This window comes from Mangifera indica, chromosome 13 (assembly GCF_011075055.1).
Source record: "Mangifera indica cultivar Alphonso chromosome 13, CATAS_Mindica_2.1, whole genome shotgun sequence".
NCBI lineage: Eukaryota > Viridiplantae > Streptophyta > Magnoliopsida > Sapindales > Anacardiaceae > Mangifera > Mangifera indica.
The window spans coordinates 5,629,338-5,645,027 of NC_058149.1; the positions used below are offsets into that span (position 1 = coordinate 5,629,338).

The 15,690-nt window shown below is 33.7% G+C and overlaps 1 protein-coding gene across 1 annotated transcript; it reads right to left on the reverse strand.

Annotated features, from left to right (window-relative positions):
* Positions 1-604: 604 nt before the first annotated feature.
* On the reverse strand, positions 605-14,193 carry LOC123195048 (putative glucose-6-phosphate 1-epimerase). Its single transcript, XM_044608619.1, has 9 exons — positions 14,041-14,193; positions 12,441-12,515; positions 11,140-11,196; positions 10,900-11,060; positions 10,632-10,772; positions 3,076-3,178; positions 2,891-2,990; positions 1,706-1,953; positions 605-902 (listed from the first exon to the last, which is right to left on the reverse strand). Exons 1-8 carry the CDS (start codon positions 14,170-14,172, stop codon positions 1,739-1,741), a joined length of 984 nt encoding a protein of 327 aa, XP_044464554.1. The 5' UTR covers positions 14,173-14,193; the 3' UTR covers positions 605-902; positions 1,706-1,738.
* Positions 14,194-15,690: the final 1,497 nt, after the last annotated feature.

Consider the following 15,690-nt stretch of genomic DNA (forward strand, 5'->3'; position numbering starts at 1 on the left):
AAATTTCAAGAGACTACTCGAGGTCGTTAAAAGTGCATCAATGGAAACTAATATATCAGTTATATTAATGTTGCTTGAGCTAGGGACGGGGATGAATAGATTCCAACAAGACCTTTCTCCTATTAGTTAATAATCTTGTGTATTTTTAACCTAATACTCTCGTAACAATTTCATGCATATTAGTTTTTCTATCATGCATTCATACGTATATCATGCATTCTGTGATCTTCCTCATGAAATCTCTGCAACCTAATCTTTTTTGTTTCATGTCGTCTTTTAATGCAAGAAAACCTCATTCAAGGTTCAGGCCAGCAACGCTTGTTGGGTTTGGTTACTTACGGAGAAAAGCCATTAAGATGTTTGCTTGGGGATCAGATGCTGAACAGTGGATCACTCAACGGTGTTCAATACAAATCATATAAAAGTTTATGAATGCACCCAACATTGCAACAACCTATTAATAATTTACCAATGAAAATTGCCAATCAACTCCCATGTTCATTTCACAGGATCCTGCAGTCTAATACTATCAACATTCTAAACAGCCATTTCAAGATCCTTAGAGGGCGATTGAAAGCAAAGAAAACAACATTTCACACTAACATAACAGAATATATGTATTTTCATTTCATTTTCATCATAATAGCAGCACTTGTTCTTAGTTCTATTCAGAGTTATATCTGTCTGTTCCATTTTGACACAATATGAATAATACCCATTTATCAATCTTTGTTTTTGGTTCAAACAGTTTGTCATTTAAGAGCTGCATTATTTAACAGTCCTAGCCAGTATTGGACCCATCTTTTCAACCAAGAGGGGGAATTTCACAAGAAAAAAAACAAAAAATAAAATATAGGCCAGACATCATTATACCAATCCATCCACGTGTTGCAAACATATACCTGAAAAGTAAACAACGTGTTAAGAAATGGATGGAAGAGTATAGCCATGAAACAATAACAAAACAACTAGAATACGATCAGAGGACACAACCTAAGAAAGAAAATTAACAAAAGCTTGGGGAGAGCAATGGAGTAACAATCAGTATTACAATATCACTAGATAATTGACCAGAGAGTTCACTAAATCAAGAACCTGTCCATCTTTTTCCATTACTGAATTAATGATTCAACCTGATGAAGAATATTTATACAGCTATAATTGGCAACAATACTTTCAGATTAGACAAATTTACTTTTATTCTTTCTGTCTGCTGACATACTTACTGAAGACGAGAAACCATAATAACATTCAATAACATTTAAGCATCCACACATAATCTCCATATAGCTATCCACTTTGAAAAATCAAGATCTGATAAGCTCAAATGTACTAGAGATAGTGAAACAGGAAAAACAGCTATAGACTATTATAAATAACAGTTTGAACTTGAAATATGCATGCATATGTGTTTATGCACGCTTTTAGGACAGAAGTTTGGGTTTATAGAACAAGACAACATAAACAATGAAATGGAACAAGAAGAAGTATGATCACTAAATTGTATTCCTCTTCAATCAATTTAGCCTTTCAGTTTCTTATCACAATAAAAAATAAATAAAAATAAAAGATGTCTAGAAAATAAAATCAGAAGTAGTAAGGTATTGATAATTCAAAATCAAATATTCCCAAACAGGCATATTATAGGCACCAGACTCTTGCACAGCGAATATACCAAGGAAACAGAAGTTTTTAGCCAAGCTACCTGTACAGAAAATAGATCACAATGATCAATCTTTCAGCTGCTGAGAAGAACTTTCTGAGGATCAAGTTGCCCACTGCAGTAACTTGAAGGAACAGCAGAGAGTTCCTGCCTTCCTCTCCACTCTTCACCAGGTTTTAGTGTAATAGGCTTTTCAATAGCAGCCGCCTCCACACACAGCATATGCTTGTACTCATCATCACCAAAATCAACCATAGCCTTTGCTTTCTTATCCCATGGATTCCACACCACTGCATTAAAAGGAGGCATGAAAAACCCACATACACTGAAACAAGTTAAAGTAGCTTATATAAAAGGTCATCTAGAAACATTTTTTACAAACATTATAAACTGTCATAACAATTTTTGGAAAGAAAAGAAAATCTGAAAGTTTTCTGTGTTTCTAACCTTACCACCCTGCAAAGTCTTACAAAACTTACAATATATCATGTCATCAAGAACTCTAAACCAACATCATAATGGTCTCAAAAACCTCCGTATGAACAAACCCAGTGATGTTTATATGCTTCAATTCATATGCCATCTCAATTATGTACATAAATACGTAAGCAGCAAAAATAATTAAACTTGGAGGCAATAAAATGATGAAAATTGATCCATGTGATTCCGAACTTGAGTGGGAGGAAATATAGGAAAAGAAATAGTGCTCAAGCTCAATGTAGTGATATGTTTTAAAAGATACTTCTTAAATTTAAATAAAGGGTGGTTTCAGAATTCAACTCTCTCTTTTCCTAAAGCATGATTGCCGATACGAAAATCTATATGACCTCATTTTATTCCTTTTGTAAACCGTATTCTGTTGAACTGGTAGACATGTAATGAACCCACATTTCACTCGTTTATCCAGGTTTACTGATTTTTCTATCTTTTAGTACACTCTTGGTTCCAAACTCTTTGAAGCTTTTATACACACGGCTTATGCAGTCACAGTATTCATATAACCACATTTCAACTTATTCAAGCTATTAACACAATGGAATATTAGGTGTTGAACTCGTTTCATTTGACAGAAGCAATAATGTTAAGGCCATTATTTTATTGCATTTTTGCCTGAGAAAAATATAGATCTCCCAGCTAACATAGCAAGATACATTGATATCAAATAAAAGCCCCCATATATTACCAAAAACATTGCTAATAAAAGTATACAGATAAAATTAGTCTCACCAGCATCTGGAAGCCCATCTTTACGAATTACAAATGTTCTCTTCTTTTCATGATCCAGAATTGCAATCTTTGTAGGAGTGCTCAGATATATTTTGTCCACCTGTGTAACCACAAAAGTATTACCAAAACATTAGAGCTAAACATAGAATAAGCACACCCGTAAAAATATGGTATCATAAACTCACTTCTGATTCAAATGTTATTGCATCTCCTTGTTCAGTAAAACGCTCCTTGTTCTGTAAGTTGTCAAGATAATCCAGTGTCTCTAATCCCTCAACACGAACTTCACTGAGCACAAGCAACAAACCCCATTTAAGGACAACACAAATATGCAGAACATAAACTCAACCATTTGTTGCCCAAAATTAAGACTTAACTTCATATCAGTTTCACTAACTCAAATAGTATCAAGAAGCAAAACATTAGAGCCAACCATAAACATAAGCATACACAGTTTCTCCTGAAAGTAATGCCTTACAGACATATTTCTAGTGACAAAAACTAAACTTGATAGATTTGAAGATGGTCAGCCCTAAAACTGATTGCAATGTAGATAAATTGTGGCCAGTGTTTCCTGTACCATCTCATTGCTAAATTAAGAGCCATAATTTCCCCTGAAACTAAATAGATAACTGACAGCAAGATTTATGCTGCACTTGTAGAAAAAGATTACAACCTAATTTCAAACTCAGCATAATAAGATTGATTCAGATAACTCATCACATATTTGTCAGCAATTGTTTCATATTCCTACGTATTCATCTCAATTAAGTAACCAAAAGGTTCCATCAAAAAATTTGGCATCAGATACAATCAGCTTTGGTAAAACGAGAATAAGTTGTAAATCAAAGATCACAATCTATTGATAACTAATTTCATCTCACCCATGTTACTCATTTAAGTAACTTCTTTCACCCAATTTTCAACCACATTTGATTAGTTCCCTTATTTTAAATAGTTGTTTTTTCTGATTTTCCCAAATGACAAGCAAAGTTTAAATTTTTGGACTAGAAAATAGCATTAATAAGGCTAAGAACTTGCTAAAAGGTACCAGAAGTGCCATGCACCCAGGCCTAGTAGACAAATTGGTTAACACAACCAAAATCCAAGACTATTTGTTTGAGGAAAATTCACTTTTCAGGAATGCAGCTCATACGGCTAGGAGAGTTCAGAATGTTAATGATAATTTGGCTCCCACAATAAATAATAAACCCCTTAGGAGTCAATACAGCATTTGAAAATAAGTTTAAGAAAGCAATGTAGGTCAACTAAAGTTCTGAATCCAGAACATTGGAATGTTGTACTTGGATACCAACGATATTATCAAACATGTAGGATGGAGCCAGCATGGTCCTTTTGAAATAAAGGACTTCATTAGGTTTTTTATGTGATCCATAGAAGAGCAAGAACATGTGATTCAATAATGAAGGACTATGATAAGAGTGTGATAGGCTAGATAGCATTAAAAACATTGACAATAGATGCTAGCGTTGGATTTGAACCGAGCTTGTTCAAACTCGAGCTTGAGTTCGGCTCAAACGAGACATAAATGAACCCGAGGTTGAGCTACATAGTTGAGCAACTCGTGCGGCTCATGAGCCAAGCCGCTTGTGTCATAATAATAATTTTAAAGTGAATAATGCATTTCACTTTAAAATTTTCATTAGTCAAAGAACTAAAAAGACAATAGTTCTTTACAGACCATCATTGCTAAATTAAGAGCCATAATTTCCCCTGAAACTAAATAGATAACTGACAGCAAGATTTATGCTGCACTTGTAGAAAAAGATTACAACCTAATTTCAAACTCAGCATAATAAGATTGATTCAGATAACTCATCACATATTTGTCAGCAATTGTTTCATATTCCTACGTATTCATCTCAATTAAGTAACCAAAAGGTTCCATCAAAAAATTTGGCATCAGATACAATCAGCTTTGGTAAAACGAGAATAAGTTGTAAATCAAAGATCACAATCTATTGATAACTAATTTCATCTCACCCATGTTACTCATTTAAGTAACTTCTTTCACCCAATTTTCAACCACATTTGATTAGTTCCCTTATTTTAAATAGTTGTTTTTTCTGATTTTCCCAAATGACAAGCAAAGTTTAAATTTTTGGACTAGAAAATAGCATTAATAAGGCTAAGAACTTGCTAAAAGGTACCAGAAGTGCCATGCACCCAGGCCTAGTAGACAAATTGGTTAACACAACCAAAATCCAAGACTATTTGTTTGAGGAAAATTCACTTTTCAGGAATGCAGCTCATACGGCTAGGAGAGTTCAGAATGTTAATGATAATTTGGCTCCCACAATAAATAATAAACCCCTTAGGAGTCAATACAGCATTTGAAAATAAGTTTAAGAAAGCAATGTAGGTCAACTAAAGTTCTGAATCCAGAACATTGGAATGTTGTACTTGGATACCAACGATATTATCAAACATGTAGGATGGAGCCAGCATGGTCCTTTTGAAATAAAGGACTTCATTAGGTTTTTTATGTGATCCATAGAAGAGCAAGAACATGTGATTCAATAATGAAGGACTATGATAAGAGTGTGATAGGCTAGATAGCATTAAAAACATTGACAATAGATGCTAGCGTTGGATTTGAACCGAGCTTGTTCAAACTCGAGCTTGAGTTCGGCTCAAACGAGACATAAATGAACCCGAGGTTGAGCTACATAGTTGAGCAACTCGTGCGGCTCATGAGCCAAGCCGCTTGTGTCATAATAATAATTTTAAAGTGAATAATGCATTTCACTTTAAAATTTTCATTAGTCAAAGAACTAAAAAGACAATACTTCTTTACAGACCATCATTGCTAAATTAAGAGCCATAATTTCCCCTGAAACTAAATAGATAACTGACAGCAAGATTTATGCTGCACTTGTAGAAAAAGATTACAACCTAATTTCAAACTCAGCATAATAAGATTGATTCAGATAACTCATCACATATTTGTCAGCAATTGTTTCATATTCCTACGTATTCATCTCAATTAAGTAACCAAAAGGTTCCATCAAAAAATTTGGCATCAGATACAATCAGCTTTGGTAAAACGAGAATAAGTTGTAAATCAAAGATCACAATCTATTGATAACTAATTTCATCTCACCCATGTTACTCATTTAAGTAACTTCTTTCACCCAATTTTCAACCACATTTGATTAGTTCCCTTATTTTAAATAGTTGTTTTTTCTGATTTTCCCAAATGACAAGCAAAGTTTAAATTTTTGGACTAGAAAATAGCATTAATAAGGCTAAGAACTTGCTAAAAGGTACCAGAAGTGCCATGCACCCAGGCCTAGTAGACAAATTGGTTAACACAACCAAAATCCAAGACTATTTGTTTGAGGAAAATTCACTTTTCAGGAATGCAGCTCATACGGCTAGGAGAGTTCAGAATGTTAATGATAATTTGGCTCCCACAATAAATAATAAACCCCTTAGGAGTCAATACAGCATTTGAAAATAAGTTTAAGAAAGCAATGTAGGTCAACTAAAGTTCTGAATCCAGAACATTGGAATGTTGTACTTGGATACCAACGATATTATCAAACATGTAGGATGGAGCCAGCATGGTCCTTTTGAAATAAAGGACTTCATTAGGTTTTTTATGTGATCCATAGAAGAGCAAGAACATGTGATTCAATAATGAAGGACTATGATAAGAGTGTGATAGGCTAGATAGCATTAAAAACATTGACAATAGATGCTAGCGTTGGATTTGAACCGAGCTTGTTCAAACTCGAGCTTGAGTTCGGCTCAAACGAGACATAAATGAACCCGAGGTTGAGCTACATAGTTGAGCAACTCGTGCGGCTCATGAGCCAAGCCGCTTGTGTCATAATAATAATTTTAAAGTGAATAATGCATTTCACTTTAAAATTTTCATTAGTCAAAGAACTAAAAAGACAATACTTCTTTACAGACCATCATTGCTAAATTAAGAGCCATAATTTCCCCTGAAACTAAATAGATAACTGACAGCAAGATTTATGCTGCACTTGTAGAAAAAGATTACAACCTAATTTCAAACTCAGCATAATAAGATTGATTCAGATAACTCATCACATATTTGTCAGCAATTGTTTCATATTCCTACGTATTCATCTCAATTAAGTAACCAAAAGGTTCCATCAAAAAATTTGGCATCAGATACAATCAGCTTTGGTAAAACGAGAATAAGTTGTAAATCAAAGATCACAATCTATTGATAACTAATTTCATCTCACCCATGTTACTCATTTAAGTAACTTCTTTCACCCAATTTTCAACCACATTTGATTAGTTCCCTTATTTTAAATAGTTGTTTTTTCTGATTTTCCCAAATGACAAGCAAAGTTTAAATTTTTGGACTAGAAAATAGCATTAATAAGGCTAAGAACTTGCTAAAAGGTACCAGAAGTGCCATGCACCCAGGCCTAGTAGACAAATTGGTTAACACAACCAAAATCCAAGACTATTTGTTTGAGGAAAATTCACTTTTCAGGAATGCAGCTCATACGGCTAGGAGAGTTCAGAATGTTAATGATAATTTGGCTCCCACAATAAATAATAAACCCCTTAGGAGTCAATACAGCATTTGAAAATAAGTTTAAGAAAGCAATGTAGGTCAACTAAAGTTCTGAATCCAGAACATTGGAATGTTGTACTTGGATACCAACGATATTATCAAACATGTAGGATGGAGCCAGCATGGTCCTTTTGAAATAAAGGACTTCATTAGGTTTTTTATGTGATCCATAGAAGAGCAAGAACATGTGATTCAATAATGAAGGACTATGATAAGAGTGTGATAGGCTAGATAGCATTAAAAACATTGACAATAGATGCTAGCGTTGGATTTGAACCGAGCTTGTTCAAACTCGAGCTTGAGTTCGGCTCAAACGAGACATAAATGAACCCGAGGTTGAGCTACATAGTTGAGCAACTCGTGCGGCTCATGAGCCAAGCCGCTTGTGTCATAATAATAATTTTAAAGTGAATAATGCATTTCACTTTAAAATTTTCATTAGTCAAAGAACTAAAAAGACAATACTTCTTTACAGACCATCATTGCTAAATTAAGAGCCATAATTTCCCCTGAAACTAAATAGATAACTGACAGCAAGATTTATGCTGCACTTGTAGAAAAAGATTACAACCTAATTTCAAACTCAGCATAATAAGATTGATTCAGATAACTCATCACATATTTGTCAGCAATTGTTTCATATTCCTACGTATTCATCTCAATTAAGTAACCAAAAGGTTCCATCAAAAAATTTGGCATCAGATACAATCAGCTTTGGTAAAACGAGAATAAGTTGTAAATCAAAGATCACAATCTATTGATAACTAATTTCATCTCACCCATGTTACTCATTTAAGTAACTTCTTTCACCCAATTTTCAACCACATTTGATTAGTTCCCTTATTTTAAATAGTTGTTTTTTCTGATTTTCCCAAATGACAAGCAAAGTTTAAATTTTTGGACTAGAAAATAGCATTAATAAGGCTAAGAACTTGCTAAAAGGTACCAGAAGTGCCATGCACCCAGGCCTAGTAGACAAATTGGTTAACACAACCAAAATCCAAGACTATTTGTTTGAGGAAAATTCACTTTTCAGGAATGCAGCTCATACGGCTAGGAGAGTTCAGAATGTTAATGATAATTTGGCTCCCACAATAAATAATAAACCCCTTAGGAGTCAATACAGCATTTGAAAATAAGTTTAAGAAAGCAATGTAGGTCAACTAAAGTTCTGAATCCAGAACATTGGAATGTTGTACTTGGATACCAACGATATTATCAAACATGTAGGATGGAGCCAGCATGGTCCTTTTGAAATAAAGGACTTCATTAGGTTTTTTATGTGATCCATAGAAGAGCAAGAACATGTGATTCAATAATGAAGGACTATGATAAGAGTGTGATAGGCTAGATAGCATTAAAAACATTGACAATAGATGCTAGCGTTGGATTTGAACCGAGCTTGTTCAAACTCGAGCTTGAGTTCGGCTCAAACGAGACATAAATGAACCCGAGGTTGAGCTACATAGTTGAGCAACTCGTGCGGCTCATGAGCCAAGCCGCTTGTGTCATAATAATAATTTTAAAGTGAATAATGCATTTCACTTTAAAATTTTCATTAGTCAAAGAACTAAAAAGACAATACTTCTTTACAGACCATCATTGCTAAATTAAGAGCCATAATTTCCCCTGAAACTAAATAGATAACTGACAGCAAGATTTATGCTGCACTTGTAGAAAAAGATTACAACCTAATTTCAAACTCAGCATAATAAGATTGATTCAGATAACTCATCACATATTTGTCAGCAATTGTTTCATATTCCTACGTATTCATCTCAATTAAGTAACCAAAAGGTTCCATCAAAAAATTTGGCATCAGATACAATCAGCTTTGGTAAAACGAGAATAAGTTGTAAATCAAAGATCACAATCTATTGATAACTAATTTCATCTCACCCATGTTACTCATTTAAGTAACTTCTTTCACCCAATTTTCAACCACATTTGATTAGTTCCCTTATTTTAAATAGTTGTTTTTTCTGATTTTCCCAAATGACAAGCAAAGTTTAAATTTTTGGACTAGAAAATAGCATTAATAAGGCTAAGAACTTGCTAAAAGGTACCAGAAGTGCCATGCACCCAGGCCTAGTAGACAAATTGGTTAACACAACCAAAATCCAAGACTATTTGTTTGAGGAAAATTCACTTTTCAGGAATGCAGCTCATACGGCTAGGAGAGTTCAGAATGTTAATGATAATTTGGCTCCCACAATAAATAATAAACCCCTTAGGAGTCAATACAGCATTTGAAAATAAGTTTAAGAAAGCAATGTAGGTCAACTAAAGTTCTGAATCCAGAACATTGGAATGTTGTACTTGGATACCAACGATATTATCAAACATGTAGGATGGAGCCAGCATGGTCCTTTTGAAATAAAGGACTTCATTAGGTTTTTTATGTGATCCATAGAAGAGCAAGAACATGTGATTCAATAATGAAGGACTATGATAAGAGTGTGATAGGCTAGATAGCATTAAAAACATTGACAATAGATGCTAGCGTTGGATTTGAACCGAGCTTGTTCAAACTCGAGCTTGAGTTCGGCTCAAACGAGACATAAATGAACCCGAGGTTGAGCTACATAGTTGAGCAACTCGTGCGGCTCATGAGCCAAGCCGCTTGTGTCATAATAATAATTTTAAAGTGAATAATGCATTTCACTTTAAAATTTTCATTAGTCAAAGAACTAAAAAGACAATACTTCTTTACAGACCATCAAGAAGCTGGACAAGCACCCACTTAGAATTAAGAAATGAAGAACCATCGCTCCAACTTCAAGACTAGTGGAACAAACCATTTTCTAATATGAGATGCTAAACAATTTGAGAATCAATATTAAATAAAAGAATATATAAAATTTGATATGTCATCCAACCAAAACCTACTCCTATACAGAAGAAAAAACTTGCAAACTTAGTGAGAATTACTGATCATTTTGGTATTCAGCAACCCAGGGAATCATTAATGAAATTACATAGAAGGTATAGGCAAACTAGTGCAGGAAATATATCAATATCTATATCCACATTACAGCAACTGCAACAACTGGTATGCGAACAAATCTTTCACAATTGAGAAAATGAAGTCACAGTAAAAGGATACTGCATATACTGTAGTGAAATAGGTGCCAAACAAGTTAAGGAATTAGTCACCTGATGTCTGAAACAGAGAAATAGGTGTGATAAGCGAAAGTGAATGTAAATGGCTTTCCATCAGCATTAGTATTCCTGATGCGAGATGTCAACATCAAATCTCCACCAGGACCCAAAGCTACCCTCAGGCGAAACTCAAAACTAGAAAAGAGACAGAAAAATGGTTAAAGTTTACTGAAATTCATGCTGTAAAGGAATTTTAAAATCTGACAAGTAACTATCCATCATGTATGAATATCAGAACATGATTGAATATCCAAGTATTTACCTGTGAGGCCAGATTTTCAAATCTTCTTCAGACGGCCTAAGGATCAAATCAATAAAAGCATTATTTGAGGGATTTGTTGGGAAAGGATACAGGTCATCGTCCACAGTCCAGAACCTATTTCTAGCAAATCCATGCTGCTCTAGAGAGCCATGATTGCTAAACTGCATATAGGAAATAAGTTTGTTAAAGAGATGAAAGTAATGAAAAGTAGTAAGAAGTACAGCCTAGGCAACCACATACCTGTGGAAAGCATATTGGAATTCCTCCACGAACTGCTTTTGGTGGCTTATATATAGCCTGTGCAAGACAAAATATCTTCATTTTCTGATAACTTCAATTTGCAAACAAAATGAACTAAAAGATAAACATACAAATCTGAAAATTGAAATAAAAAGAAAAGATGCCAATGTATATATTTTAGCCCCTTTATCACCATCAAAATGCTGGACATTAGTATTTCATGGTGCCAATTCATGTCTCAAAGACCAATAAAGATAACTTTAGGAGGTATTTTCAAACCTTAAAGCATTGATCAACACAATCACAATGTGAAAACCAGCCAAATACTTTATCAGTGAAAAGGTATGACCTTATAGAGAAGATTGAAGAGAAAAAGAAAACTGAAAAACAACCCAAGAAAAATAAGATTTTATGTCTTTGTAAAATGCTATAACCATGAACAGCCCAAAAACATCCCCCAGTATGTGATAATGGCTTATAAACAAGCAAGCAATGCAGGTTTATCAAGTACTTGAAATTATAGCAAAGGCTAATTGGCAGTAAAATGAATGCAACATCAAAGACAGGAAGACCTAATTTTTTGCAATACACTACTATTACAATTCTTGAGATGTGTTTGAACACTATATGAACCAAGTTATAATCATAATGTGTACGTTGTGGAGGGCCAGAACTTCTCATGACAAAAAATATTGCAGTAGAAATATATACATTACAGAACCACAATAACGCCATTGTAAAAATTCTGAATCAGCATGCTTGGAATGATGGTCAATGCTTGAATTATTCAAAGGATCTAAAAACTGGAATTCAGACACATCAAACTAGGAGATATGACAAATAGACAATTATAACATTTCCAGATCATCATTCAATGAGGCCTGTTATGGCAGTTAATACTTCAACACCCCCAACTTGGTGTATGGACAAATTCATGAAGAATGCGTGCCCCTTAGGTGATGTTAAAATGATACATTAAAGCATAAGAATGGCCCATACAATTTTCAGCCTCTGCTTCCTACGCCATTTAACTTCTAGAAAGAACTCTTTTATCATACCAGAAATCCTCCAAGTTCTCCTAAAGTTCACCAACCACTAAGTTGGAGCCAATATCAAACTCCACAACCTTAACTACTTAGTCTCAAAATAAGCCTATATGCAATTAGATAAATAGATGAAAAATTTTGTAAAACTGTTCAGTTAGATTATTGTGTAGCACCTTGTCACTGGAAAAACAATCATTTTTTCCCATAGCATACAATAGAAAACCAATATAGTTATCATTACAATATCCATAGCACCTTACTACTGACAAAAAGCAACTCCTCGCCATGGTCATTCTTCCAAGATGTCACGTGACCCCCATACAAATACACCTGGAAAACTCAAAAAGAAAAAAAAAAAAGAATATGGTAAGAAAAGAAAAAAAAGGATTTTGGAAAAATTCTTGCAACCTTAAAATTTATAAATGATAAAATAAAATAAAAAGAAATGGGAATGATAAAAATTAAACTATGCCAGATAATTCCAAATCTCTGTCAACAAAAAGATAATAATAAGGCAACAAGGAAGTGAGAAAGGGGGATTGTGCATTCAGAAAATTGTTGAATCTTATCAAGCACCTTCTCTCAGCTAAACTTCTTCCATTGTGTTTGGTCCCTTATCACAAATCTTAGATTTTGCAATTTTTCCATTTAACAGGCGAAATTTTCAATTCTGACAAGAAAATAATATGTGTAAAACTTCCTAAAATAGACAAGATCAGTTACTAACAAGGTACTGCAAGACCAGATTTTGATCCTAGGAAATAAAAATCCCTCTGATCCCAAAAGAAAAAAACAATCTGGACAGACTCAGCAGGAAAAAACATAGTATTTTCAGTTAAAATCAAGTTTGATATAGAAAACCAGCTCAATTAACATTGCAGCAGAAGATCCAGAAGATGCTGCCAGGAAACACCTTCAACCAGATAACATACGTCAGATTGTATCAGCACCATATTTGAGATCATTCTTTGCACCATTAAAAGATCTTTCCAGTAGTTAAAAGAGTTTATTTCTGAGTATCTTGAGAAAATATTTAGCAGCTTCTATTTAGAAACCTTTATACATACATACATACATATATATATATATATTTCAGATGAATGCCTTACAAAAAAGCACTTTTACTCAAAGCCAGTTAAAAGCAACTTCTACAACAAAATTATGGCTCCACTAAAACAGGAAGTTGCAGTTGGAAAAATAGCATTAACACAACAATCAATTTCACATGATATTGACACAGTATTTGATAACGTTCTGTACACCATTATGGCCTTTTTTCAAGTGGCTAAAAGTGCTTTTCTGTGCGTTTTGGATAAAATTTGAAAGGCACTCTATTTAAACCTTCGTATGTTCTGTTCCAGCAATGCTTTTTGAGTATTTTTACAAAATCCCTTTTACTCAAAACCAGTTAAAAAACACTGCCTAGAAAGGAATTGCCAAAAAAGGATTGAACACTATCAGATGGTGCTTTTTCCATAATTTCCAGAAAAACACTTTTTAACAGCAATTTCTCCAGAAAATTTGTCCGTGTACTTTTACAAAAACCCCTTATACTCATAAACAATTTTTCCAAAAGCATTCCCAAGCACAGCCTAAGAAACCCAGCTAAGAGGTACAAACAAGCTCACATTCTCTCCTCCAGATCTGAAACAACGAAATCAAACAAAGCAACACATAACCTCACAAACTAGCTAACTTAATACTAACAATTCAAAATTAAATAAACTGGGTATCAACTAAATCGAACATAACAAGTGATCCAGATTAAGTATGCCTATCAAGAAATAGCAGTAGAAATGAAAAAGGGAAAAAAGAAAAACAAGTGAATAACATGAAACGACGTAGTTTCAGGTACCTCAGCAGAACTGCCGCGGGGGTCTCGCAGAATGACCTTCTCAAGGCCATTAATGCCTTTGGATAGCTCAACTGGTATCTTCTCGCCCGACATAACTGCCAAGTAGTCTTTGTTGAAATCCGATCGAGCCATGCAGTAAGCTGCGCATGTATATAGAGTGATTCACATTGTCCCACCCAAAGTTTGGCCTGAACACTATTTCATCCACCCAACTTTTAAATCACACATTACCACCCAAAATTACAACACTATTGTGTTTGTATTTCCAAATTGCCGGAAACCGGTAAGGCAGCCAAATACAATTTAAAATTCAACAAACAACCCGAAAACTCCGTTTTGGTCCCTAAGGGCTATAAAACACACTTTAACCCCAAAGACCCCCCAAGACGTGAAACCCTCAATCCTGAATTTAGACCAAATTCATCTCAAATAATCCTATAAATCCAAAATTCGATCAACTCCTCTATTGATGAGGGACCAAGGCATGGAATGAAAGCAAGGCTAAGACATGAAAATAAATGAGGTCAATAGAAAATCTAAGGTAAGAGGGCAATTGGGTGAAAAAAGCAAATAAAGAAAAGAATGATATTAATGATATTGAAAACTCTTGACAAGAGGTTGGTAAGGTGGAAAACAATAAAACTATGTGCACCTATTTTTCGTACACAATTTGTGTACACAGATAAAGTGTTATCATGTGATTGGATGTTTCTTTATCATATGATGATACATGTTTTAAAATAACCTAATTACATGATGACACATTACTGTGTACATAAATTATGTATCAAAAATGGGTACACATAGCATTGCTCTGTGGAAAATACTAAAGAAGATGAAGAAACAAACCAATGTGGAAATGATGATGTGGCAACCAAATACAACATAGCAACATGGTTGGTATGACATGGCAAAACAATATGGCTTGCTTATATGGCATGAGGTGGCATGTTCTCTAGTTGTAAAGAGTTTAATTTAATTAAACATTCCTAATGTTATTGAGTATTTCATTTTAAGTCAATTTCTTATTATTTTGGGTTTAATTATTAAGTCTTTAAAGAGTCATATTTTGAGTTTAAAAATATTTTGTGTTTACGAAGTTATTAAATATAATAAAGAATTTTTAAGAATATTTATTTAAGAAAACTCAATTTTAATTAAGAGACTATTAATATTATTGTCTAGAATCATAGTAACCTAGAATTTAGAATTAATTAATAATTTTAATTCTAGTTAAACTAGTATTATATTTTAATAAGTTTTTTATTTTAGCAGAGTTAGGATTTTTATTTTAATTAGGAGAGTCATTATCCTATATAAAAGGTTTAAGTCATTATATTCAGTTCAGTTAACAATTCAATTCAAGCTATCAATAAAATTTTTATTTGAGTTTTCTTAAGAATTCATTTGCAATGATTGTATGAATTCTTGTTATCTTTTTACGTCTGTTGAACGATATCACAACTCCATCAACATTTGTCATTAAAGTCTTGTCTTAAGATGGCTAGGCATATAAAAGATATGGAGAGGAGTTTGTTCTACCCAACTACATAATCTGATGACTCACAATGCAAAAGAACCTTTTGTTACTGTATGTCTTAAGAGCCATTCATGTTGTTGGTTTTGGGGCATTTGATCTTATACGTACAT

Coding starts and splice junctions, on each gene's coding strand:
- LOC123195048 (XM_044608619.1), bottom strand. CDS start 14,172: ATGGCTCGATCGGATTTCAACAAAGACTACTTGGCAGTTATGTCGGGC. Junction 11,197..12,440: donor TGCTTTTTGTCAGTAGTAAG/GTGCTATGGATA, acceptor TGTCTTGCACAG/GCTATATATAAGCCACCAAA. Junction 2,991..3,075: donor CAATAACATTTGAATCAGAA/GTGAGTTTATGA, acceptor GTGGTTACACAG/GTGGACAAAATATATCTGAG.